Source organism: Poecile atricapillus, chromosome 20 (assembly GCF_030490865.1).
Source record: "Poecile atricapillus isolate bPoeAtr1 chromosome 20, bPoeAtr1.hap1, whole genome shotgun sequence".
Taxonomy (NCBI): domain Eukaryota; kingdom Metazoa; phylum Chordata; class Aves; order Passeriformes; family Paridae; genus Poecile; species Poecile atricapillus.
This window is the reverse complement of record NC_081268.1, coordinates 4,592,563-4,620,529: the sequence shown is the minus strand read 5'-3', so window position 1 is coordinate 4,620,529 and position 27,967 is coordinate 4,592,563. Positions and strand designations below refer to the sequence as shown.

Genomic DNA, 27,967 nt, shown 5'->3' with positions numbered 1-27,967 from the left:
CCTTCCATGTGTTTGGTCCCAAAGAGGTCTGGCAGGGAATTTAACACAGAGTAGTGCAAAACAATACATTTTATTTGTTCACAGTTAAACACAAGCAACTGCCTTGACATTTTAGAACATTCTAATAAGGACAGCAAAACCTCCTTTTGGTTTAAGTTCTCTTTAGCTTACGATTGTACCATTTCCTCGTATTTCATATTTATGGCATTTAATGTGGATTGTTTAACATGCTTACAAAGAGCGAGGCAGGGAACAGATTAACTTGACAAAGACAGCAATTTTAGATTTAACTAAAAGCAGTCAGTTAAAAAAATCTGTTTCCACTTCACTGATGGGACCCCTTCAAACAAACTGCAAGTTAACTACATACAGCAGATCCATGATTTTTAGACTTAGGAAAGAAAATTGCAAAATTTGTTCCTCCATAATCTTTGTGGTCCATAAACAAACCTAAAGTGGTTTCCATTACTATCCTGGTGTTAAAATCTTGTTTAAAAGAAGAAAAAAAAGCCACTTTATCAAAGAGCTTGCGTTGCTGCCAGGGCATTTCTGTGACTGACACAAAACCTGCCTTTCCTGGGAACACCAGATCCGGGTTCAGCAGAGCAGGATGGGAATGAGCTCCTCCAATATTCCCAGCTGAGCTGGCCCATCAGGCCCTTTGTGTGCAAACTGTTCACTCCCTGGGCTGGCATCCAGTGGGAAAGGGGCAGGAAACCTCCAAATCTTACTGAAACATGTGCTACCACGTTTGCTACCACTACGTCTGAGAAAGCCTAAAGACGCCGACAAAACCAGGCTGTCACTTACAACCAACTCTCTACTCTCTACTCCATGCAGAGTCAGCTTTGACACAACCACTGAAGTTCACCTCTACTCTCAGAGTTTGGACTGACCAACTGAAAGGACACGGAGAATAATTTAAGACAGACAGAAATGTATTCAGACCTTGGAGTTACGGAGGAGGCGGGAATGGGAGGATGAGTCCTGCCAGGAATGAGCTGAGCTCCAACTGCTCTGACAGCCTCATTCCCACCCGGGCTAAAAAGGGATGTGAACTACAAATGCAAGTGTGCTTGGACTTGATTTCTATGTGAGGTGGTTCTTAAACAGCAGCTGCCACCCACAGAATGTTTAGGAGAAGAGGCCACGTGTGATGCAAGGGAACTGTGAAGCCTGAACCGTCTGAGTACACCTGGACCCAGCCACGTGGGACATTTAAAACAAGCGCTGCCCTCCTAACAGCAGGCCCTGTTCTGTCACGAAGGAGATTGAGTCTGCCACTGACAAAGCCCTGATCACACAATCCTCCTTCACAGAAGGCTCACAATTGACTTAAAACATGATTAACACAGAAAGGCTTCATGCCAGGATTCTGATTTCAGTGTAAGCAGGACTCCTCCTCAGCCTTATCATCTAAGGAAGTAGGATGAGGGTGAAGGGGAGACCCTTTGACCTAGAGTCAAACTGACACTGCTGAACTCAAAAACGTGCTGCAATCTGAGTAGGAGAGCACTCAAAGGAAACCGTGTTCTCCAAGCCAACCTGAAAAGGCATTCCCAGGAAGAATGAATCCAATTTCTTGGACTCAAAACATGGTGGTCTTGCTTAGACCAGGACCAAAGAGCAGAACGATGAAGGAGGGTGAGGCAGCACATTTCCCTGATTAGAGAAGCAAATCCTCCTCTGCAGTTCTTCATAAGCTTGGAATTCTATCTCCATGTTCTGCATCCTCTCCCTACTTGAGTAAAGCTTCTTCTTCCCTCTTCTCCCACCCCAACTGCTTTCCCATATGAACCAGTGTGAGGTTAATCACAGTCTGTCAGGCAAACACTTCAAACACCAAGAAGATCTGAAGCTGGTGTTTTAACAAGTCTTCAGCATTTATGGTCTCTTCTGCATTACAAGCTCCAGTTCCTTTTTGTCTGTTCAAATGTAACTTCCCAGGAAATGTTAAGGACAATATAAACAATGATCATGAATTAGGGTGAATGAATCATTTTGCAGAGGTAAAATGTTCTTTAAACATTTGGGTATTCAATCAGACTCCAACTTAATGAAGGCTGGGCTCTGAGGGATATGGGACAGTGGACAGGCAAAAATAGAGAATGCACTGGAAATCCGAGTGCTGCTTCTTTCCAGGATGAAAGGAACCGAAGTCACCTGGACAGGCAGTACAACCAACTGCTTTAAATGGGAAGCTTGCAAAGAAATACAAAGCATTCAGAGTAAACTCACAAATGTTAATTTGGCCTCATATTGCACTCAAGTTCATAAATGCAGCCACTCAACTGGGGACAGGGAGAAAGGGAAAAAATACTTGCAAATGCTAACAGTTGTCCGTTCAAATTAGTACACGCTACTAAGGATTGAATTTGAGAAAGAAGCAAGAGTTAGGCTGGGCATTTTCAATTCCAGACCCAAAAATCCACTTTGCATTCATTCAGCAGCCTCCTTCCGTTCCTGGCCATCGATCCTGCTCCGCTGCATGAACCACTACTCAGACCAAAGAAACATAAAAGCTTTTAGTTAAACTCACACTCACGCCTCCTGTTCTATGCCAAGAATATGAAAATAACACTGATTGACTATCTTCCTCTTTAACTGTGGTCATGATGAGTCTCATTGTAGTCCATGATATGAAGCTGTCCAACACTGCTTTCCTGGAGCTTAGGCGAGAGGTTATCAGGGCTTGGAGGGGCCTTTGACTCCATGCTTGGATCTTTACATAGTTCAGTCTTTAGGGCATCAGACAGCCTGTTGATGGTGACCCCCTCCTCATCACACTGGCTCTCACTCTTGTTGCGAAATAATTCTCGTGCCTTCATTCCAAGGAAGCTCTTGGAGCTGGGGAGTGAACCTACAGTCAGTGGGACAGTAGTTGAGGGCTCCAGCAACACGGATGTCTCCCAGCGACTGCTCAGCCTCTGGTTCTGGGGCTTTTCTGAGGTGGAGAGCTCGTTGCTGCTGCTCCCCTTACTGCTACTGCTGCCTCGGCTGCTGGGAGGTTTGGTCTCTCCATTTCTACCCAGTGTTTCTTCACTGTGTCCTGCTGTATCTTCATTACCACAATCCAGCCTGCTTGGGGAAGACAGAGGACATGTGTCAAGGAAATCACAGCAATTAAACAGTGGAGAGGGAAATGCTGGCCAAGGCAGACTACTTTGATTCCTTTCCCTTTCTGCCTCTGGGTATGTATTTCAACAGATTTCCTTTCACAGTTCTGGAGCAAAGCAGGAGTGACGGGGGTAACCAGATGTGTCACACACTCAGCTTTGCAACATATACTGCTTTTAAGTCCAAAACTGACAAAATCCCACATGGGTCCCTCAAATTTCACACCACCACCCTCACCTTTCTTCTGCTGCTTCAGCTGCTTCTGTTTTATCATCTTCAAGTTTTTTCAGTAGGCTGCTCTTCTCCAGCCGCCCAAACAGATCCAAGATCTCCAGCTCAAATGCCTGGGTGATTCTCTTCTGGGCCTTGTACCTGCTTTCTACTGCCTGCAGCTGACCCCTGAGCAATGAGAGAAACCAGAATGTCCAAAATCTCCAGATGCTGCCTCAGCTGTGACTGCATCTGTCAAAGCACAGCTAAAACATTACATAGGAAGCCCCTACCTCGCTTGGATTTTAACATCTTCCAGGTATTTCTTTTGCTCCAGGAAGAGGTGGTCCTTTTTTGCAAGCTGAGATTCCAGTTCAGCTATCCTTTTCTGGGAAGCATCGAGCCTTTGGCTTTGCTGCTGAACACACAACTTTGCTTTCTCCAGTTCTTTCCGAAAAGCAGCGTGCAACATTTCAACCTCCTCGAAGCAAACAACACAATGGTAAAGTATAATTTGATCCTGTGTTATTTTTATTGGTGTTTAGACATGTTTCTGATGATGTTATAAATAGGCTTTAAAGCAAGCCAGAATAAAAGCAACATTACTAAAAACAGATAGAGAAAACCAGCCCTGATGAGGATGTACATTATTAAAGTAACTACACATCACTGGAATTTATTAGCAGATTAATGTTCCTTATGAAAACCTCTTTTCATCAAAGCACTCTTGCCAGTTCTGCACTGGATTAGAGTAGACAAATTCTATTTTAAATCAATTTTTCCAACACAGCCTTCATTAAATACCAGTAGAAGACTTTTTTCAGGATATTATTCACCTTCTTTAATTATGTGCTCTCACGCAGGAACAGTTATATTGTTGTGTAATTTACTTGCTTCTAATTAGAAAAAGGTTTCTTTGAAGTCAGGAAGTAAAACCATATGAACCACAGAAGTTTTAGTGAAGTTACTGTTAACTTTTAATAGGAAAATGACTGAGTGGGAAGGCTGAGATGCTCATTTTAAAGTAACACCTCACAAAAACCCGTAAAATCCTTCTTAAGATCTTTCCACAAATTCTGGTAGTACCCTGAATTATTTTACCAACAATCTGCTGTCAGTTACATTTGAACACAATAAAGTTTTGGCCTTTGGAAAAGAAACTGCTAAGAATTTACATCAGTTGGCTAAAAGAGATCCCAGGTGTATCCCAACAACCCCTTCTTAGCTTTCAGAAGCGGCCTTGAAGATATTCCTCAAACCTACAGGGCACAAAACATCCGAACAGAAGATCCAATATAAAATCAAATCCCTGAAAATCCATCTCAGAACAAAGAATCTGTTAAGTTACAAAGCCTTTCCTTCTGAACTCAGGGCTGGGAACTTCTGGATGATGACCTCAAGAGAAGTCTCCCCACAAGTCCTCTGCACTGGTACCTTTGTAGTGTCTGTATGCTTGTGCTGCAGCTGCTCCAGGTACAGCTCATTGACCTCCCCAAGAACCAGCAGCTGCCTGTTCAAGAACTCCATCTGCTGTTGCACTGATTCACTGTTGGAAAGCTGGGAAAGGAAATAGAACAGAATCCAGCACTGGGATGAACAGCTCAGCAGGAGAGTCACAGCTGACAGGTACTGTGTTCACAAGGTATTTTAATAAAGAAGGGAAACAAAGGCTAAAATCTAACACATCATAGGTAGTTAAGTGTTAAATAAATTGTTTTTATAAAGTATTTTTCATTTCCATTCAACTTAGGATATAAACAGTATCTCTCAGTTGTCAAGCAGAGCCTTAATATGAATTCATAATGAGCAATTGGCAAATCCCTGCTGTGGAAAAAGCCAAAATAAGAACTTTCAGAAGCCCTTTAACTGAATTTAGAGTTTCTTCACCAAAATACATTTTTCTGTGTTGTTTTTGTGCAATTCATATCAGACTCTATGGAGCTCAGCACAGGCTTCTTTCAGATCAAGAAAGAAAAAGCACCTGATGAAAACTATCAAATAAAAAATAATCAGAAAGACACAAAGGGTCCCTGGGAACACTGACTTTTCTTACCTTTTGAGAAACTTGGCTAAGCAGCAATTCAGTGTGACACACCTTGTTGTTTGCCTTCTTTAACTCTAACCTCAAATCTGCTATCATGTTCCTGCAGTCTTCCAGCTTGGTCTGTTCAAGTGACAAAAGAAATTACTCAGGGTTCTGAAACTTCACTAAGGACAGCAAGGGCACAGGGCTGGGAGACTGCAAACCCCCAACACTGGAAATCAAGTTATACTGACCCCTCCAATCCAGCTAAGAACCTGCCTTTTCCTATTTCCAAGCAAAGACAGGACAAAACAGAACTATGAAAGGACAATACTAAGTTAAGCACGTTCAATTATACACTGTCTTATTCTGAATCAGGACAATATCTCTAATAAAAATGTGCAGCTTTCTCTCAGGTATTTCATGCCTTGTTACAAAGAAGGTTATTTTTAAAACCAGTAAGTAGACAACAAATTTGTTGATGCTTCATACCTGCAATTCCTGGCTCTGGTTGTAGAATTCCTCCCGGTCATGCTGCAGCTGTCGGATCTGGCTGTGAAGCTGAGCCACAATATTATCATGTTCTTCCTGAAACTGGTGGTACCTTGCCTGTTCTTTCTGCAGACTCAGTTTCAAGGCCTGGATCTCCTTTTCCTGCAGTTTCAGCTGATCTTTCTGTTAAGAATCCCACATGAGGTATCAGACAAGATAACTGCTCAGCAGTTAGGGCATCTATGCTCAGCCAAGCAAAGCTGACATTACCAGCATGCAGGAAAACATTTTTCTACACACACAACATTTTATACAGAGCATATTCTCAAGGCTGTTGGGGCTTGGCTTGGTTTTGGCTGAAAAGGAGATGAAATAGTGTTAAGAATGGACAGGTTGAAAACTCACAGACATATTCAAAGGCACAATGAGCAATAGTCAGTTTTTCCACTGCCTCTTATGCTTTCAACAGGGACTTGGGCGTCACAGCTGAAGTAACAGTTCATCTTCCAAAACCTACTTGGAAGACTATTTTTGGCTTTTGTAGTCAATTATCAGAAGGTGAAACCTGATGGAATTAGCTATAACTTGAAAATATATTATGAAACACAACTAAATCTGTACTGAGACCTCCTTCTGTGCACTTATATCTTCAAATTCTATCACAGTGAACACCTCAGGAAAACACCACTTGAGTTTTCAAAGCTTTTGCTATTAGTCCTCATCTGAGGTGCAAAAGGACAATACTTTATCAAATATGCAGTAAGGTGTTTAGCCAGGCATTGAACAACCATTCCACTAACAGAGAAGCCTTTACAATTATCCAAAGGCAAGTGCTGGCAGGGGTCAAGCACTAAGGATTCAGCTGTCTGAAATCAACTACAAACTACTGCCATTGATAATGACAGCACACAGAACTCTGTGCAAGTCACTCCACAAACACCGACTTTAATAAAGCGACAAATGAGGCTTCTTTGTTAATTGAGCAGTACCAAAAGACACCAGCCAGGCCAATTAACACTTATAGCAGTACCAGTGTTTCTCAGCTCCTGGTGGAGCTGTGTCCCTGCTCACCATGGCAGCGTTGTGCTCCTCCAGAGCCGTGGCTTTGATGACTTTGCGCAGGAGCCGGCGGTTGCGCAGCGCGTGCTGCTGCCTCTTGAAGCGCTCGTACAGCAGCTGGTTGTGCAGCAGAAGCAGTTGGTTCCTCAGGGTGTGGATCTCATCTGAGGGGGGAGAACCTGCAGTGGGAGACAGAAGAGGTTACTGAGCTGCACTCTCTGCTTTATTTGATCTCCAACACAAAATCATAAACATTTTTCCCAAAGCAATGGATATGTGCCTCAAATGGATTGCTCCTTTGGTTAAGGAAAAAAAGCCAAGCCACCATCACCACAGAAGCCTCAGAACACAAAACTAAGACATGAACACATAAATAAGCAAGAAAAACAATCAGTTTTAGATTCAATGAGCAGTGAGAAGGTGCAAGGATCTGCCAGATGACCAGCAGCACTCTGAATCTTAGCAAGGCTGAAATGGTCAAAACCAGAAGTGTGTAGAATTTTGCACTTTTCAAAGATGAAAAAAGCAGCTCATCTCTCTGGAACACAGCTATTTTCTAATCAGATAAACCATGACTTAGTGGAAGGCATCATCTTTTTGCAGCATTAGTTAAAAACCCACAAGCAAAAAGTATACAGGTCATTGTTTAAGCAAGTCTAATAATAGAGGAACAGATTGTCAAAACATGAGAAATTTCCTCACCTCCAAAGTGAGTCCAGTCAGCAGATTTGCTTGGCAGAGACAATCTGAAAAAAGAAAATGCAGCATTAACAGGTAAGTTTAAGTAAAAAAATGGAATGCTCACCTCCAAAGAGCTTATAGCCTGGTAAAAGTACAATTAAGGTCAGCTGATATAAAAATATTGGGGAAGAATTGTGCAGCTGCTTTTCCGGCACAGCTTAAAATTCAGTCAGTGCAAAAAAAGTAACAATAAAGTATGCAGTGTAAGATTTTCAGTCACCTACTTGTTCAGCTCCTTAGTGTGTGCATCTGCTCCTTGCTGAATCAGCCTGTCCAGCACTTCCATGGGAGAAGTTGAGGACATACAGTCTTCATCCTGGGTTCCCTTGGCTTTCTTTAGCAGCTCTTCAGTCTTCTTGCCAACAAAGAGGTAGGCAGTCTTTGGTAATGCAACCTCAAAGAGGTGCTCATAGAGGGGACGCTGCCCACTCCCAAATACCACTCTCCTTTGTGCTGGTACTTTACAAGGGCTGGGAGTGAGAATACTTGGCTCCGCAGAGGTTCCTTCCCTGTTCCCAGCAGGGCTTTCCCCACAGCCTCCACAGGGCTTGTCTATGGGAGTAAACGTTTGTTTGGGTGTTTCCCGTGCACCCTCAGGCCCAGGCTTGTCCAGAGATGTTAAAGGCTCAGAGGTCTGACTGTGTCCCTGAACACTGGAGGCTGCTGAGTGGGTCTTCTTCTGAGAGCCTGACAGACTTTCATTTGTGCGGTAAAACGGGGAGTCAAATCCTCCTCTAGGCACCATGTGTTCAGCATCGGTCGTGATCTCAGAGATCTCTTTAGATATTGCATCTGAGGAGAGGGGAAGTATCATGATGCATCTGGTATTTCAACAGTACAAACATTTCCTTAGCCAAGATGTAGGTAAGGAGGGCAGACATTACCTTCCTCTCTGTCCTTCTCAGCACTATCTTCAAACGACAACCCACCTAAAAACTCTGCAAGATCACTTAGGGTTACTGAACTTTTACTACTGGGTATGTCTGAAAAAAAAAAACAACCAGAAAACAAAATATTAGTTGAATAGGTGCTGTTTTCTCCAGCCTTAGCACAGCACAAAACATAAGTCTTTTACTGCTGCAAGGTCCTCAGAATAAAAGCTTGTCGTCCTTCAGATGCTTCCTCAGAGGAGGAAAGTATCTGATTTCTGTTCTGTTCCACGAGGAAACCAGTTCAGAGATCAGCCACAGGTCAGTCCTGATCCCATAATGTAATTTTGTAAACTTAACATTTGCTATTGCACAACCTCTGTGAGGAAGGATGTGCTGTTTGCAATTTAACCTATTAAATAAATAAAATAAGGTGGCTCATGTGCACTGTGACTGCTTCACTTCCACATTAGCATTAACCTCCCCTTTAGCTCCTGAGCTGGCTCCACAAGGACACAGCACCTGCCTGAAAAAAGAAGTTTAGCAATCTGATGTAATACGAACTTGCCAATATGGGATCAAAACTACTGATCAAAACTGAGACAGCAGCTGTAGGATACAAATCTCATGCTGAGCACAGTCACAGATCAGGAACTCAGTGAAAAACTTTGCCCATTTGTAACTTGGAATTCAGAATATTCATATTCCAGTGGTACTACACAGCTACACCATGGAAAACCAGCTTTAAATTTCACTATCATCTCCACTTTGAAGATGGTAAAGATTCACAGCACAGAAGTCTCAAATACAGTTCCAAAATCCCTTTCTACAGCTGTCAAAGAGGCAGACAACAGAGAATGGAAAATGGAATCTACATTTACCTATTAAAAGCTGAGTTCCTCAACCTACTGATTTCAGTATTCCACAGGACTTTAAAATAGGTTCAATTACAGCAATGTAATTGTAGACAGAAAACTAAGTTTTCTAGAGGCCTTTAAGAGGGAGTAGCATATCTACCCTTACATGCAGTCTTACAGTTTGATCCAGACATGTGACAGATAACTTGCTGAGGCAAAATTTAATATACAACTTGCTGCTTCTAATGATCATCCTCAAAGAATCAGAGTTTATAAAAATAAATATCCCTTTTCAGCCTTCAGTATATACTGGTATTTTTAAATATGCAGCAGAGCAAGGTAAAAAAAAATAAAATCTCAAGCTATTTCTGAACATGAATAGTTAAACTGAAATCAGAAGCATCACAAAAAGGTTTAAAGCTGAATCACAGGTTAAGGCAGGATCCTGGAACTACAAAGAACTCAAGGTAAAAAAAAAAAGCCTGTGGAAAAGTGTTTGGGAATTGGAACAAGTGTCAGTAAAAAACGGAGTTGTTTACAATAGGTTGTAGTAATGGGGAGAGGAAAATGGAGTTTACCCAATGATTTATCACTGTTCATGACATTTTGCTGTCGGTACAGTAAAGGCCTCCCAGAATCTGGTTTGTCCTCCTGGAAAACAAAAGAAACCCAGAACACATTAATTGCCTTAGATTGCATTGGCAACTGTGCAGCTTGAAGTGGCAATAGCTGCCTACATTTAGAAGAGTTTTTGCAGTGAAATGCAAAATTTTTTATAAACCACCTACTCTGATTTTTCTTTCTCAGTTAAGGTCACTGCATTAAGTCAAGTCAATGAAAAAAAAAACCAGATTAGATCACCAGAAGAATTTTGTAATACCTTTTTAGGAGGTGTGGCAGCAACTGAAGGGAGTGAAACATGCACAAAATCATCTGAAGTGCAGGGTGGAGGAGGAGATGTGGCTGGTGTTCCCAAAGGTGTTCCTTTCCCCCCTGCTGAAAAGGAGCACAAGTTCTCTCAGCAGGCTCCCCCTTCCTCCTTTCAGCTGAACATTATATGTGAAAAATCATACATTTAAACACCACCTCATAGCATTTACTTCTTAAATCTCTTTCAACTGTTTATCAACACAAAACTGCCATTTCCCAAAAGCTGTTTCAGACTTTGGCACTGAATTCACAGATTTCCTCTCAGTTTGCATCAGTACTACTCTAGGTGAGGTACTCAGTTCACAGGAGTAATCACTCAAGCCTATCAGCTGGCATGATGTGGCATTCCCATTTAAAAACTGCCAGAATTTCCACTAAAATTTACAGCCAGAATTTCCACTAACACAAACCTTGAAGACCTAATTCTAAAATGCAGCACGTACCAGATGTGCCAAAAGCTTTGCTGTAGGGTTGTGATGCAGACTGGGATGACTCTGATGGGACAACACCGGGGGATGTTGGTGGCGTGGTCATACCACACACGGCAGAAGGGCTCCAGATGGTGACCTGTGCACAGAGTGAAACACAGCAGAGCTCACAAAAGGAACATGTGAAGCGCCTGGATCCAGGTTTTCACACAGAAAATCAGGCAGAGATTAAATGTGAAATGAACACCAACTTCAGAACTATTCACAGCACAGCTCAAAACCATGGATTTTTAAGACTGGCACAAGAAACTGTGGAAGTGCCGAGAATGAAAACTTGCTGGGCTTCATCTTCTGCTTTACCTGCTGTGGCTCAGTTGACAGCCTCATGGACTGTGGGCTCAGAATCTGAGGTAGCTGTCCTGGCATTTGTGATAGTGTCAGCCGAGGAGTGGAATATGGGGTAGAAGTCCCTGAAAGTTAAATAGAAGAGAAAATCAAAATTCCAAAGCATCCAACACATCAAATACAAACCTATGATTCTTCTGGCTAGTACCTAAAGGCTTTTAATCAAAGCTTTTCAAATCCATTTAACACACACATTTGTAACTAGAGCTTTTTCTTCCAGCCTAAGAAAATATCTATTGAATACATTATACTACAGCCTTTTTTTTTTTTTCCAGTTGTTTTGGGGTAGGAAGGACAGGGGATAAAGAGACAATGTTGAAAACAAACTGCATGTCTGCACATAGAAAATATATCTATGTATATATATTTTTTAATGATGGTTTATTTTCTGGTGCCTAAGAATCAGACTTTAAGTGGGATAAATTAGTGAGGGTTTTTTTGCTCTAGGGCCAGTTCTCCTCAAGCAATTGGGTATTGATTAGCCATTAGGCAGGTCTTACCATAGCTGCTCTGTGTGTCAATGTAAGAGCTGGCACTGGGGTCAGTTTGATGATGTTTTAAGCTTGTGCAGAGCTTCCGAGACACAGAGTAATAACCATCTTCATACGAGGCTTCTGCAGGGTCCAGGGAGATTTTGGCACATTCTATCACAACATCATGAGTTTCTAGTCTTTTCCACCTGCAGACAGTTTTTGGATCCAAAAGAGTAAGTTAGTCAATTATTGTTAAAAACAAGAGTTCCTGGAGATAGGAGGAATTGTCTTGCAGGATGGTTCATTTGTTCCAGGTGGCTTTGCATGCTCCCAGCCAAACTGGAACAAGGCACCAGACAGAAATTGCAACCAGATGAGTTGTGAGAGGGGGTCTCAAAGAGGAGACAAACAGCTTTGACACAGAGATCCACAAAGGTCTGCCATGGAGCACTCTGGAAAGGAGGAACAGCATACGAAGACTTGGTTGATCCTGAGCTTCAGCAGCTGTAGAAATCAGCTCAACTACACTCAGATGTTGGTAGTCAAAATTTAGACATGCCAGCAGTAAGGGAATCTGTATTATTTAAGCAAACACTGTCTGCAATGCCAGTTTCAGATCTGTGTTTTTCCTCCCAAGTTTGGGGAATGTTTTTTACTGTTACTACCTCCTCCATCCTGAAAAATACTTCTCACTAAATTAGACAGCCAGATTAGATCTGCCCAGTATTTTAGGGAATGGAAGTTCACTGCAAAGAAGAGAAAGCCCAGAAGGCTGTCTATCCAAGATACCAAAACAGAAGGCTTCCACTGGTAGATTTGTGCCAATTGTGCTCCTGAGTGGTGACACCCTCCCCCCTGCAAAATTGAGCATTGTGACACACAATGGGTTCCCAGTTAGGAGTGATTTCTTAGTGGCTCTGAAAAGCAGGGCAAGAGCACTACTGTGCAGCAACAAGAGTCAAATTCTCCTCTTCAGTGGCTGGGCCTGTGGAGACAAGAGAAAAGCAGCAAGTGGTGCTGCTGCAGGCAAATGAGCCTATTGCTAAAGAAAACTAATACAGCTGATAATGTTAACACATACCTGTTAAAAGAACTGATCTGTTAAATGAACCAATATCTAGGTACCAAAACAAGACACGCTGAAGCCATTTTAAACACTTCAATCCCATCAAATACTTCAAGAAACCCAAGGAATATGACCCAAACCTTCAGCCAATGAAACATTTCTGGCAGTTTCACTTTATTCGTTACAGGCAAACTGTTTTAGATCTTTATGAGGATGTTTGATCATCAAGTCATAAAGTAGAAGACAGATGCCATCCCAGACACAAAATTAATTTAGAACCCCAACATTGTTGTTTATGACCTTTCACAACAGTTTCTGCTTATTCATCCAGCTGTAAGCTGGGATGAGGAAAGTCTACATGTTTACCTGGTGCACCTAAAAATCCGGGTGGCAAAACACCCCCACACAAACTGTTGCTGACAGAAAAGGTTTTGCTGCAACCTTCTGAAATAACCCCATAGAAAGCTGCTCAATTTGAGCCTTTCCTAATAGCAGAGAGAACATATAATACCTTCGTGGGTCCAGTTCATGGTCCTTGGATCCAGTCACTAACTCTGGATGAATTCGCACATGTTCCATCATTGGCTGGAAGGAAGAAGGGCTTTTATCAGTGCAGCACCTTTGGATTGCATTAAACCACACAAAGCTGATTAGCAAACTACTGATCCCAATAGTTCAGAAAGTAACATTTAACAGATAAGGTTAATACACATCACCACAGCCTCAAGAGTTGATCCCAACTGAGCTTTCAGTCCTCATTGTTATAGTGTTTTGTTGAACAGCCCTCAGCTGAACTGGCAAATTAGTTGTATTAAACCGGAATATGTAGCTATAAATTCCTTGCCTCAGATAATACACAAATGAGCAGCATTTTACCTTGACTACTTCTTCAAAGGTCTCCAGGTTTTCCTTCATACTGTAGTGAGAGCGCAGAAAAGAGACAAAATTGCAAGGATACATTCCATAAAGACGATGAAAGAGAGAATAAACGCTGGCATGAAGATGGACGAGATAAATCTCTGCCACATGACCTGAAAAAGTAGTTAGAATCTTTTTCATTACATTGGAGAAAAGAACAAAAGTTTTAAGAATTCAAGTGTAGTACTTTGAAATTTGAAATGTTAGCTGGAACAAGTCTTCTGAGATACAAATAGTCCCTAGTGAAACTGTGAAATCTTCTCAGAAAACAAGCAACACTTAGTCATCAGCTCACAGCAAACCCAGAAATTAAGATAAGGACCATTAATTCCAACCAGTGTGCTGTCATTCTCAAAACACAGCTTTGCTTTTATTCAAGTTAAAACCTGAAACTCCTCTAGATAGTGAGCCAGAGTTAAGACTGAACGATTAAAAAAGGAAACTAAGGTTTGTTTCACTTCAAAAGGTAAAAACTAAAAGCTTGACCAAAAGCAATCGCAACAGACAAACCTTAGTATTCACCTCAGAAGTTCCAATCCTACTTGCAATGCAGAATGGCTCTCTAAACAGCAGCTCTATGTGCTTAACACAGCATTTGTTCATTCAGCCACGAGCCACACTCACAGATACTGCTGGTGTTAGACATCAGACCCCTTACAGCAAATTCAGCAAAGCCAGGGCTCTGAGAAAACCAGTTTTATCAACCTTCATGACTATTGACAGTTGCACATTAAAATAAACTCTTCTTTATGTTGCTTCTTGCCCCTCCCCATTTATATTTGGGAATACCAAATTCCCCAAAATCTGCCTCAAACATTAGGACTTCTCTCTCCATTAAGATCAATGTGCTTTTCACGGTCATCAGGGCAGTACTTTGGTTCAGTGAAATTTCATGCAGTAGCAGCATCACATGGAAGATTCTGAGACTTCTAAATTCTGAGCAAAGAACTTGCCCATGATCTCAAAGAACAGAACAGCTTGTGGGCTTAACATGTCATTTTCTGTGTTTAAATAATCTCAGACCATTAAGACTCTCACAGAAGTACGTGCTCACCAACTTCACACGAGTCACAAGGGTACTGCTAAACCACAACTGCATGCAACAAAGTTGAAATCTCACCTGGATTCTGCAAGCACCAGGCTGAGAGACGCCCAAAGATACCAAAGAAATCATGAAGGTACTGTTTGCCAGACTGAGGAATCATTGGCAACATGGTTATTAGCACTAGGACACCTGTGGTGAGTACTACTACATCTGTGTCAGTCTGCAAGAAGGGAAAAAACCTGCATTAGTTGAATGTGTTGAACTTATTTTTTTCCAAGGATGAAGTGAACATTGAACCATCATCATGGAAAATGTTCTCTATTGAAACAGTCCCTCTGAAACCTACCAGAACTTAATGATCCAAGATTATTGAGCTTTTTCATACAGAACAGCTTGAAGAAAAAATAGATTTGGGATTTTTGCTCCTACTCTGCTGCTTTTCTGTATAAACACGTGGCTTAGTTAAAAAGGGAACATCACCACAGTCCCACAGCTGAGTAAAAACAATTACTGGAATGTGAAGCATCTTATGTGCCACCTTCCTTCCTTCCCAGAGCTAAGCACACACAGCATTCAGAGGCTCAGAAACTGCACATCAGATCAGGGTGTTCAAGGATGTTGGCCAGTTACCAACATAGGGGTCAAAAGCTTTTCTACTAGACTTGGCTGCTGGTAATTTCACCCAGCAGTAATTCAAACAACGACTAGAACGCCTTGGCTTGTGCCACAAGAAAAGGGATGTGGCAGTACAAACCTTTGGGTGGATGAAACAGGAAGAGAGAATCAGATTTTAGGAAAGGACACAGAAAATGTTCACAACTCATTCCTTGCTTTCTCAGTTTAATGCACATTTTCCCTGGTAGCTCCTCTGCTTTGTCAGCACAGGGTGCACAGAGCACAGGTCAGGCTGTGGGCAGGTGCTGCTGAAATCTCTGGGTACCTCCCAGGAGCCACTCAGGCTGATGGGACAGTCAGTTTTTAGGGCTTTATCCTCCTCTGTGTGTCTACAGCCTCTACTCTACCTCAGTCACACAAAACCCATCACAACACATTTCCTGTCCATCCCTACCCTCTGTCCACATCCCCAGCACTTCCACATCTCTGTTCTACTACCAGCAGCCTTCTGACACACTTCACTAGTCCCTCAGTCACACTGCAAAGGGCAACAGATCTTGTCAGGCATGTCAGGACTTCCAGTAACAGCAGCTGGAGCTGCTCCTTTGGCAGCTACAAATTGGTGGTGGTTTTGTTTTGAAGAGTGCTGGCACTTGACTGCATTGTGCATTTAAATGTGACTTCATGACCACATGTGGATTCTTCACTATCATAATAAATTCCATTACTGACAATGCATTCTAGGTCTCAAAGCACTTTTCATTCCTTATTCACTGGTACAGTACTGTACAGTATTACACCTGATCAGTCTGCAGATCAGGGAAAAAACCCACAAAGCCTGGGGGAACAGTTACCTTCTTGTAATCCAGCATCTCAGTATCTAAGAAGAGAAAGTCTGCTACTTCCAAGGTAATTTCACCAGGGAATAGTCCATTGCATGGCCCATCTTCACTACAAGTAGAGGACACTCAAATTCAAACTGCACCAGTGGGAAGTTACTGTATTTCTCCTTAGATTCACATTCAAGATATCCACCAACTTCACCAAGGGCCCTCTTGTTTTTAACTTATTTTGGAAAAGTTTTAATAAACACTCCTAACTCACAGTGATAGCGGCTTTTAGAAACAAGATTGTCAGCAATAACAGCATCAGCACAGAGTATTCAGCTGGTATTAATAGCACTGTGGCTTAACTAAATGACATCAAAACAGGAATCAAATGCCTTGCAGCTGTATGCAAGTTTACACCAGGTGTTTTATAGACAGCACTGACAGTTCTTACCTTGAGACATTTAAGCAATGAAAGCAGGAGAGGTGCTTGAGAAAGTTTGTGTTTCCAAGATGGTTGTCGTCTTATCACATGTCCCAGCAGAGAGAGGGTGGGTAAACGAGTAGCAGCTTTGCCCATATAATCATTAATTTTGTCCAGTAGATGCTGATAAAGGGTTTTGCAGAGAGTGGCAGAAAAAGAAAGGTATTTATATTTAACTGCTCTACACTCTTTTTCACCAGTCTATATTCAGCAGTTTGTCAACATGGAAACTATGGGCATTTTATAAATATACAGGATCCCAGAGGATATAGAACCCTGCAATAACTTTGAGACTACTGGTAGACAAATACAAACTACACAGGCCAGAAGCAGTCCCTGCACTTTGAAATGTTTTGTAAGTAAATAAAAAAAAATAAATCTGGGCAGCAGCCAATTTGTAGTGCCATTTCCAACCTATTTAAAATCCTTACTTGCTCTCAAAATACCCAATTTGTTTTAGGCTAACACATTCTGCAGCAGGAGCACTGTAAAGAGACAACATTAATCCTCCAAACCCTTTCTGTTATAGAGGTTCTTTGCGTAATTGGGTCAGTGTAAGAAACTCAAGAAACAGAGACCTCTCAAGATTTTTTTTTTAAAGCTTAAACCACTCTTACTACAGAGATACTACATCTCTACAGCAAGGTAATTCTACACCAGAGTGGAACCCCTAGAGTTTTAACGGATGCTATTTAAAGGCTGCTTCAATACCAGGCTAAAATCTGACATAACAAGATTTTTTTTTTACCTTGTCATGAGGCTCTTGCAGAGTGGACAGAATATGCAGTGCCTGCTGAGAATTGGTTTCCAAGTAATAGTCCACAAGGTTGTTGACAAGCATAGGCCCACGGTCTGTCAGTTTGGGGACAGCAAGGAAAAAACCCAAAACATTCTCAATACACTAAAAGAGAAGCACTTGCTACAACTTGCAGAACTTTTAAGCAACTATTACACAATTTCTAACATAAAGCAGTCCTTGGTGTTTAGCAGACCTTTGGGAAAATGAGACCTCTTAACTACATTTCCTGCTTCCAAACCATTCAAGTGATTGCATTCAGCTCAGGGAAAGGAACCGGGTTTTTTAACAACCAACAACTCCTGTCTAACCATAAAACCCTACAGGTAGCTGAGCTGCAAGGGTGCTTTACCCAGTAAAGTGTTCAGGAGTGACTTGATGTTCTCTCCCTTCAGCACATGAAGGAGAGCAAGTTCAGGGACAAGGACAAGGGCAGTGCTCTCGTGCTCTGAAAAGGCTCTGTCAGCACAAGTGATGCCTCAACAGCAGCAACCACTTTCCACAAAGTCTGAGTCTGTTGTTTTGTATGGGAGTAGAGGTTTTTTGTTATTTTTTTTATTATTATTATTAACAAAATCTCACCGGTTTCTATACATTGGGTGACACCTAATTCTTTCTAGATACGCTTTACAAAGAAACTTTCATCAGCTCACACTTGAAGCTCTGCCTCAGGAAAAGCCAGTCATTTTGTAATAGTTTTAACAATTATGTAACAGACCTTCCAGGAGCCATACCATTAAGCAAAATGGACTGAACTCTCATTCCTTAAAGCAATTTCAAGCCCAAATATCAAGAGTTTCTTTCAAGTTGCATTTGCAAAGACAGTGTTTGATAGGAAAAAACCCACACTATTCTACTTTTATTGATGTAAAAGCAAAACAATATCCAGAACTACACAAAAGGATACATACCACAAATGAGATTATCTTTGAATGCAGCTGTTATATCTTCCAGGACACCCAGAATTGGAGAATCCAGCATTGAGAGGAGCTCACCAACATTTCCTTGCTGTGCCATGATGCACGTACTGACATGAATGTGGAGGTTAAAACTTCAGGAAGTTCTTCATTGATGTCTTTCTACCAGACTAGGAGAGAAGAGACAGCAAATGAGTGAACTTTTCCCTTTCCATATAAAATCTCTCATCTCTCCTATTTCTTTTCCATACAAGTGCCCATTTAACACTGAGAGGACTGTCAGGGTTTCCACACCTGCAATAAAAGCTGTAAGAGTTTCCAGAAAGCCAATGAGTCATGAGCAGGGTTTTCTTCATGTTTTTCACAAAGCCATTAATCAGTTTTGCAGAAGACCTCAGTAACTAGACTGTCAGAGCATTCTCTTACCTTATTTTTTTTAATTTCCTCTCCAGGTCAGTAAATTGAAGTAAAGTTTTGAATAAAATGCAAAAAGATCCCTGGAATCCCTCCACTCCCGAGTCCTTACAGCAATTCATCCTCAAACCACCTTTCCAGTCCTTTGCCTATGACTAAAATTTGGATAAAATACACACCTCCAGAATCTTCTCCACTCCTGTGACCAGGTCAGGAATTCACTGCCCTGGGCTCTGCATTGCTGCACTCTGAGAGATTTGGGCTTTAAGACTTTGTAATGTGGCTAGGCTGCAGCTCCTGGGAAACTCAAGCAGGGCTGCTGCAGCTGCTGCCCCTGGGCAGCCTGAGCACACCAAAAACAGCCTGAGCAGCACAACACACTCTGAGTTCACTCGTGTGCTTTGTGATCACGAACTCTGCAGTGCAAAAACTGCTTAAAGTATTAAATGCAACAATGTGCAGATAACAACTGGTCAGCTGCACAGTGCTAAGTGGGAGCAAATCTAAGCCAGGCTTTTAAAATGGCTTCTTGCCATGTATCAGCACCAGAAGGACTCAGGTGTACATTGACCTATCTACCACAAAATGAATCAATTTTTGTTTCATGCAGAAGAGTCCTATACCAAACCCTTCCCAGTGGAAGAACAAATCTGGCTTTAGATCACACCTAATACTATCGGCAAGGGTTTCTTCCCTCCCACTCCAAGCCAGAATACATTTTTCACTTCCCCCCAGAAGGCAAGACTGACATATACCAAGTTTACAAACAGAATTGTTTTTCTACTGCAGTTGTATTTACAGCACCTGTTCTGTGGATGACCTGAGCTTCTGTCTGCAATGCTGTCAGCCACACACCTTTCATGATCACTAATAAAGAAAAACCAGAAAGAGGTTATGAAAAGGCTCAATTTATTTCTCAATTATCACATCAGGTATATGTCCAGAACATTGCTAAGTTTTTCAAACAGAACAGAGGAGTTGTGCATGAGAACAGTCTGCACTCAGTCTGAAAAGCACCAAAAGGTGCTGCAGTTCCCCATTAAAGAACTGCCCACAGGTTAAGCTGTGTAATTACCTCAAACTAGATGGTTTTCACAAAACCATGGTTTTGTACTGTGACCCTTCAAAAGCTATTAAAGTTTTATTTATTATAGGTAGAATCTTGCACAGAAATTATTCTTCTCTATTCTGAACATACAGTAATTAATTTAAGCCTTTAAATTCTATTCAAAACATTTTTAGGCATTAGCCAAGGAGCACAGATCATTGCTCTGTTTTAAATGATAATGCTGTAATTACCTATATATATATATTACTTTCTTGAATATTTATGTTTAACAAAGTCACAGCAGGAGTTAACATGTCCACCAGTAAGGTTTGTCATTTGCAACATATCACTCTGCAGTTGCAGAACTGCCCAAGGTCACTTTTCTTAGTGCCACCTTAGTGCCAGCTTACTTAACCTGGCACTGATTGCAAATTCAAAGGTGATAATACGGCACCACACTCCCAGCTGGCATTTCAGTAGCAACAAGCTGGCTGAAACATTGCAGTAATCATCACTGCAGAACATAAAACATCTCACCCTCAGTTTTCAGTGATCATAACTGAATAGTCCAAATGAAACTTCAGGTCAAGCAGCCAGCAGAGTTTGATCACTGAAGTGCTTAGATTTAAATGCTATTTCCTTTCTAGCCTAATGCTGGCAAAATGCTAAACCTGCAGACTTAAAACTGGCTGGTAGTGTGAGCAAGACTTGGACAATAATAGAATAGAGAGACTTGGGGTGAAGGAAGCTGCTTTTTACTGAAAGCAGAATGGATCTATGCTTTTCATAAAATCAGAACTGGCATTTGTTGTGGGTTAGGATTTTGGTTTGTGCTTTTTTGTTGGTTTTTTTCCCTACATTGTGCAGACTCCCAGGCTTCAACTCCTTCCTCAAAGCGCTCACTGTTTACAAGACGAACAACGCTCAGAGTGACACCATCCTTTCCAAAGGTTTAAAGCCACACATCCATGCAAACTAAGTCAGCCTTCCACTCTGTTAGCAATTTCGAGGAACCAACTCCTTTTTCCCTTTCTAGCAATCATTAAAATTTTGAATTGACTCAATGACTGCATTAGCAACATTGTGTGGGGAAGCAGCTCACTCCAAGGAATCTATTCCTTCATTTCTGAGAACACATCTTTCAAACAGGCCTTGCTATCCCTCAATTTCTATCAGGACACAGTCTCAGCTATGGTTAGCAATGGATTCACCAGCTTCCTCAGCAACATGAATTAGTTGTTTAAAGTCTTGTTAACAAAAGAGATGCATGGCCACACCCCTAGAGCAACTGCAAGCAAAACCTGTTTTGAGAATTAAAGCAGCAGAAACACGAGTCTCTGCTTTTTTGCTCCATAAAAACTTTGTCAGCTCTCTTCTCTCTGATTCCCATCCCACACCAGTGAAAATAATTATTTTCTTCTTATTTTCCTTGAGCAATACCATTATATTGGACCAGTAAAAACCTCAACAGCAGTTTCACTGATTCTGATATTGCCAGAGGAAAATCTGCGGCCTGGTGAGATCACAAAACACACTTTTGGAGAGACTATTGATGGGTTCTGGAAGTTGGGCTCAACAATACCTCTGCAGACAGATGGGGAAAACCCCAGTTTAAACGTTGAGTAGGTAAGAGGATTTCAAACCTTGTGCCACTGTGGTGGCACGAACAAACCCTGCCACCAGATAAGGGCGAGGCTGATAAGGCGAGCTCAGCTGCTGATAAGGACACACATGTAGGTAACGGATCATTTCTCAAGCTCCCTGACTAAAACAGATGGCTGGAGTGACCTTGTGCCAATAAATCGTTCATTTATACTTGTCAATCGTACACTGGAGTGCTTTAAAGTGGAGCAGTCTCCACTTCAAAAGTATTCAAAATACTAATAGAAGTATTTCAAAACACATCTAAAGAAGGGGCAATGTTATACATGGGTACCTCATGAGGTGGAACTTTATCTCAAGTTACACCAAACTAGTGAATGTTGTCACCCCACTGTACACAAATGGCCACAACTTTAAAAAAGCAAATCACAGCTTTCTCAAGGTAAAGTCATTTGTCATTTTGAACTCTAAGTAAAACTGAGATGCTCCAAATCTGAGCGAATGAACAAGCCAGGAAATTTCAACAATAGTCTTAAATCATGTCACACTTTTTTCAAGCAAAGGCAGCTGAATAAGTAGTTTACAGGCAACAGGCTTTTAGTCAGAAAACACTGTGTTCTGGCAGATGAAGTTCAGCTCCGTGGTGTCAGTGTGATTTATCACAGTCCTACCAGGAATTTGTGATGTGATTTTCAAATCTTGTAGACAAGCACAGGCCAGGTTAAGGGGCTCCCATCACCTTGTGAAACAGCAGGATCAGCCACTGGCTGTCACAGTATTTTGTATCTGGAATTGATACTTGTGCTGTGAACAGGACATCCCTGACACCTTTACAGTATCACATCACCAGCTTTCTGCTCAAATACAGTTACAAGATGAGCCTCTCTAATGCTTCCATCCCCAGATATTGCAATCATTCCCTCATCAGAAGAATTTCCACATCCCTGCAGCCGTTCTTGCAACTAATAGGATTAAAACAAGTACACTTTCCATGTGATTTGAGTCATTGACTCTTCACTAACTTTTAAAAGTAGTTTTATTCAAAAGATCCAAAGTACTTGGTTAGTAAAGAGTAGAAAAAAGTCTGTTTAAACACCATTTAAAATGCAACATTTTAATCTCACTAGAAAATATCACACTGACAGCACTTCTTATATTCAAGAGCATTCTTTAAGATATACTTAGTAAAAAGTATTAAAGTACCAATACAGCTTTGGAGCCATCTTACAGAAGGAATGAGCCAACAAGCCAAGAACCTAGTCTAAATTTATTTTTTTCAGTAGCTAATTTAACAACACAAAACAGTTTAAGCTACAAACTCGAGACAAAGGGAAAGACTGTAGAAATAGACTGTAGAAATATTAATTGGAAAAGGCTAAACAGAGAAAGAGACAGCAGAGTATTCCCAAAGATTATGACTTCTCTAAGTATTTCTGTCAAGAGAAGATGTTCTTCTGTTCAGTGTATTTTTATCCCAAGCCAAATGAAAAAGCAGCTGGTAGTGCCAGTTATGCTGCCCGCAGGGGTGGGGAGGAGGGGGACACACCACAAACACACCCTCGGCCTTTGCTGCAATGACACCCAAATTCAGACAGCAGGACCTACTCTGGGGGATGGGGAGGGGATCAACAGCAGCATTTTATCTCTCCTCATTAAGCAGAAGTTAAATTTAGGGAGTGCCAGTATATGGATACTGCCCCCTCTGCCCCAAGAGAAAAGGGGATGGCTACACAAGACCAGAACCTCCAGATTTACACTTTTCCATCTGATTTCTATTGCAGGTAAGGTCAGGTCACATCCCCAGGTATTGCTTTGGCAAAAGCCATGAACAACGACAGAATAATTTTACATCAATTGTGTTCAAAGAAAAATTCAGATTGAGAACACAGCAGCCCTTTTCGCTCGCATCTTTGAAATGTTGATCATGAAAGGATTAAGCCTCACCCCCTCCCATTCACCACAAAAAAAAACCCTGAAGCCCGTTTTATGCCTCCTAACCATGCCCAATCTTATATGTCCCTCAGTTAAACTGAACATTGCCATTATACAAGTGACACAAGCAATGAATGAAAAGTTCCAACAGGGAGAAAAACCACTGGTGGCATACAAAAGCAAGCAGCTGATAATTCCCGTTTTCACCACCCAGAAATAACTCTAAACACTCTAACCTCATTTCAAACTGATCACTACAACTAGCAATACAATTAATTTAATTTATTTACTCATCTTAAAAGAATGAAGGTGTCTAGCTTCTTCTAATAGTAAATATTTTCCCGGTTGTATTAAGATCTGTACAAGATTCCATAACCAAACAAGATCATTATTTATAGTTATAACTTGATATTATACACATTCTCCTGTACTTTGTTATTGGTGCTTAACAGATGTGGGAACAAAAATATCACAAAAAAACCCAACAAGCCCAAACAAAGAGAAAATCATATTCAGCAACATTTAAGATTCTCTGGACTCTGTTGTGCTAATACACTATTGCTAATTGCTACTCATCCAATTTCTGTCAGAGGGAAAATTGTTTAAAAACAATCCACATCAAAAAAAGCCCGAACATGGAAAGGCTATCACTTTATCCTCTGGCAGAAGCCAGGCTAACCAGCCAGCTCTAAAGAGAGTCACAGAATTATTGCAATTTCTTATACACAACTGCATATATTAATAGCAAATAAATAAATAAGAACAAGCTCTGGCTTTCTAGAACAATTTAATTAACACTACACACAGAAGGTCAGTCCAACTGTAGAATCTTTTTAACTACAAACAGGTAATCAGAGAGCTCTAAACTTGGCACTAACACAAGGAGTGAAACTCCTAAATCTTTGCAGCACTTTTTTTTGCCCCCAAGAGGAATCTTTTAAAATATTCATAGAGTTAGGCAGCAATTCAGTAAACCTTGAAACCACTGCAACCTATCTAATGTACCCATCAAGGCATTTTAACTGCTCCAAGAATTAAACCCAGCACTACAGAGAACAATAGCAAATTATGTGCAACTGTAAAGTAAGAAGAAAACATGAATAATGCCCAGGAAAGGGACAGCAATTCACCACTGTAAGAACTTTAGTCTGGATCTTAATGTGCTACTCATAGAAATGCTTATGCTAAGAAATGAAACATCATTACTTGTCCTCAGTATGTTTATTAAACTACATGAACATATAATACCAGACATTAATCTGTAACATTCTTTCTTAAATACACACCTGTCTGCAACTTGCCACAAAATCTGGTGCCCTCCTTCCTCCGCTTCCACCACTGCAAAGCACTTTGATTATTTTATTTGCTTATTATTGAAGAATTCCAGAATGGTTTGGGTTGGAAAGGACCTTAAAGACCATGAAGTTCCACTCCCTGCCATGACAGGGACACCTTCCACTATCCCAGGTTGCTGCAAGCCCCATCCAACCTGGCCTGGGATCCAGGGGCAGCCACAGCTTATCTGGGCACCCTGTGCCAGGGCCTCAGCACCCTCACAACAAAGGATTTATTCCTAATAAATGAAAAGGTATCTTTTCCAAATATATATTTATGTGTGTGCACCATGCATGTGTTACAGTTTGCACAGAGGCTGAATCACATCCCCAGCTCCTGTCAGGGCTGACGAGAAGGTGCCTGGCAGTTGGAAGAATTTCAGGAATCAGGACAAGTCAACATCCCAGCAGTCCAGCTGCAAATAGAGCCAGCATTCATTTTAAACTACAAATAGTTACTGAAGACAAATATTTGTCCAAACACCAAAACAACTGCAGTTGGCCAGCGTATCTCACATGGGAATCCATTAATAATGTGACTTTTTTAGTCACCATAAAGGTAACAAAGAGCTAAGGTGTCAGGATTAAACACAGCCAGAGATAAAATAATTTCAATTAAATCTTATCTCATGACACATTAGATATTCTGACTACATTTTCATCGGCGTAAGTCCATGCAATTCCCCACAAATGTAGTCCTGGGTGAACTGGGCTGCTAAAAAACCAGAACAAATGAATAAACAAAAACAAAGCAGAAGGGTTTTCACTGAGTAAAGGATTTTAAGCCCCTGATTTTATTTTAAACTTCAATGTGGTGTAGCTGTTTCTGATAAGTGGAGTACCTGACTGCTGCTCAGCAAAGACAACAGCAGACAGATAGATTCCCAAGGTCTGCCCTCATTATTAACACTTCCAGAGTTCTCAAAGATTTACTTTCTAGTTTTTCATGCACATAAATTGAAGAGGAATTTTTTTCAGCTAATGGGATAACTTCAGTAGTGCTTCGATCCTGATGGATTTCCAACAACTATCCCCAGAAGGTAATGTCAGGAAACTGCAGGTTCAGACCACAAAAAGAATGAAAACCTGTATTAGCACCCACTGGAAGGTTCTCTGGAAACAGCAGTTCTGGAAAGAGTTCTGCACACAAAACCTGATCCCGGTTTCTGGGTCATTTCCAGGGGTTTTGAATCATACATTCCTTTAAGGCACGTTCTTCCTTTCATTCATTGCCTTGTAAAAGATTCATTAAAAAAACCCCAACCCCGAACAGCAAGGAGAGAAGCTCTGTCTAAACTGATAAAACAATGACAGAGGCTACATCCATAGCAAACAAAGGGTGAAAACTTCAGAACTGCAGCCTTCCAAGTTCTTTGTGATAACAGGAAGCAAAATGTTTTATTGTAGAAGTAAACAACATCCTGACTTCACATTACCTACCCAGAAGCAAGGAAATGAGAAAAGCCTTCCTCACCGAGGGGACAGACTTTAACAAGTCTTTGACTGCTTTATTTAATGCTCTACCCCGGACAAGGGAACCTCGTCAGCAAGTAACCAAGGCAGAGGAAACCTGGAAATCGCCACAGCCTTTGCAATGGGGGTGCTGAGCCTTTTTGGATAAAAAGCTCAGAACTAAAAGGGCGCTTTGGCTGGCAGGGGGACCCTGCGGGGGGAGCAGCGCCCCGAGCCCCCCGGGCAGCGCTCCAGAGCCAGTTTGTTCGGAAAAAAGGAAAGGGGACAGAGGGAGGCAGGAAAGGGGACGGAGGGAGAACATCAACCCCCCCTCCTTCCCCATCGCCCCGACCCCTTTCCTTTCTCCTACCGCCTCCTCCCCCAACCTTTTCTCCCTGCTTCCCCGCTCATCTATCTGCTTTGCCTCCTCCTCTCCGTCCCCACGGCTGTCCCCGGTGTCGCCGCGGCGGTGGTCAGCGGGAGGCGGCCCGGCACACTCACCTCTCCCTCTCCTCCCCTCAGCTGTTTACCACTCCGGGCTCCTCCGGCCCACAGGGCGCCGCCATCTTGGCCCTGCCTCCCCCTCCCATCACAGCGCTTCGCCCCTCAGATCCCTCCGCCGCACAACCTAGTCCTGTCTCACCGCCTGGTTTTCCGCGGGCTTCCCGCCGTCTCTCCCGGTCCCTCCCCGCCTCGCCCGCTTCTCCCGCCTCACGGGACATTCCCACCTCGGAGGATGAACGAGGGGCGAGCCCGCAACCGCCGCGCCCCCGCGGAGTCCCACGGCGGAGGGATCTCGGCGGGGGCAGCGCTGCGGCGGGCGGCGGTCGCGTGATGCGAGGGGCGGGGCCGCGCGCGGGCGGTAAACAAGGCCCGGCCCTGAGGGGACGCGGCGGCCGCGGATGGCGGCTCGGTTCTCCTCGCTCTCCGCGCTTCCACTTGGGTGTCCCGCTCAAAGTGCGGGGATTTGCTCAAAGGGAGTAAAAAAGTGTCTGGGAGGTGCCGCTGTGTGCGGGGCGGTGCTGACGGGACACGGCTCTGGTGACTCCCGGACAGAAGCCCCGGGCACGCGCCCCAAATCTCATTGATTTTAATTGATGAGCCTGCAGAGCTTGTTTCCTTCTCCTGTTTTTGGATCCCTGAGGACTTGCTCATCCAAACCGTGGACAAAGATTCTGTCTTTGTTTTTGTTTTCTTTTTTCCCCTCCTAGCACGCAGCAGCCATATGACACAAACATCCTATCCTTGCAGATAAAGGTCAATCTTTCCCTATGGAAAATGCAGGGTAGGAGGGGAGAAAGAAAATTACCGCAGGGAAGGATTTCCAACCTTCGGTTTCGTGTGCCACGTACAACAGGTTTAAAACTCAACATTTCAGTCTCCAGGCTGGTGGGATCTCCGTGTTTTTCCTTTTCCAAGGAGTAGCAGCTCCGCAAGGGACACGCCGAGGGTGCTCGATCTGACTCTGGAGTGCATTAATTGTCCCCACATCCCAGCAGGAATCACAGGCATTAAATTTGCAAAGTGGAAATGAGGTCCAAAGGAAGAAAAACAGAATAGAGCCCCATCTGAGAGGCATCAGTTGATTTTTAACTTCTGCAGCAGTTTTAGTGTTTCTTCTTCTTGTGTTCCTTCCCACTGCACCTGCTATAGGTCATCCTGACTCATGATGAGATAAGAGTTGCTTGGAGCCAGCATATTTTTAATCTAGTCCTGCCTTGTGCCTGGCAATTAATATTTATTATGGTCTGGACAAAGTGATGGTAATTTTTTTTTCTTGTGTGCAGAAGACATGTTTGTTTAATCTGCCACAGAAAAGAGTGGAAATTAAGATGAGCTTCAGAAAAGAGCTGGAAGCAATTAGTAGTGTTATTTTACTGGGACTTAATTGCTGTAACAGTCAAATTGACAAA

General features: G+C 42.3%; 1 protein-coding gene across 10 annotated transcripts; it reads right to left on the bottom strand.

The window, feature by feature from the left end:
- Positions 1 to 51: 51 nt before the first annotated feature.
- TSC1 (TSC complex subunit 1) lies at positions 52 to 26,870 on the bottom strand. Of its 10 annotated transcripts, none has more exons than XM_058853767.1 (23): positions 26,698 to 26,870; positions 19,491 to 19,553; positions 18,267 to 18,442; positions 17,308 to 17,411; positions 16,530 to 16,682; positions 14,709 to 14,853; positions 13,547 to 13,701; positions 13,182 to 13,255; positions 11,632 to 11,810; positions 11,087 to 11,196; positions 10,742 to 10,865; positions 10,249 to 10,364; positions 9,947 to 10,019; positions 8,527 to 8,625; positions 7,867 to 8,434; positions 7,604 to 7,647; positions 6,914 to 7,080; positions 5,843 to 6,025; positions 5,381 to 5,491; positions 4,762 to 4,884; positions 3,621 to 3,808; positions 3,355 to 3,516; positions 52 to 3,081 (listed from the first exon to the last, which is right to left on the bottom strand). In XM_058853767.1, exons 3-23 carry the CDS (start codon positions 18,370 to 18,372, stop codon positions 2,601 to 2,603), a joined length of 3,465 nt encoding a protein of 1,154 aa, XP_058709750.1. In that variant the 5' UTR covers positions 18,373 to 18,442; positions 19,491 to 19,553; positions 26,698 to 26,870; the 3' UTR covers positions 52 to 2,600. The 10 variants fall into 10 exon arrangements, with proteins under 10 accessions (XP_058709750.1, XP_058709749.1, XP_058709748.1 ...); XM_058853766.1 differs by lacking the exon at positions 26,698 to 26,870 and adding an exon at positions 26,556 to 26,646; XM_058853765.1 differs by lacking the exon at positions 19,491 to 19,553.
- Positions 26,871 to 27,967: the final 1,097 nt, after the last annotated feature.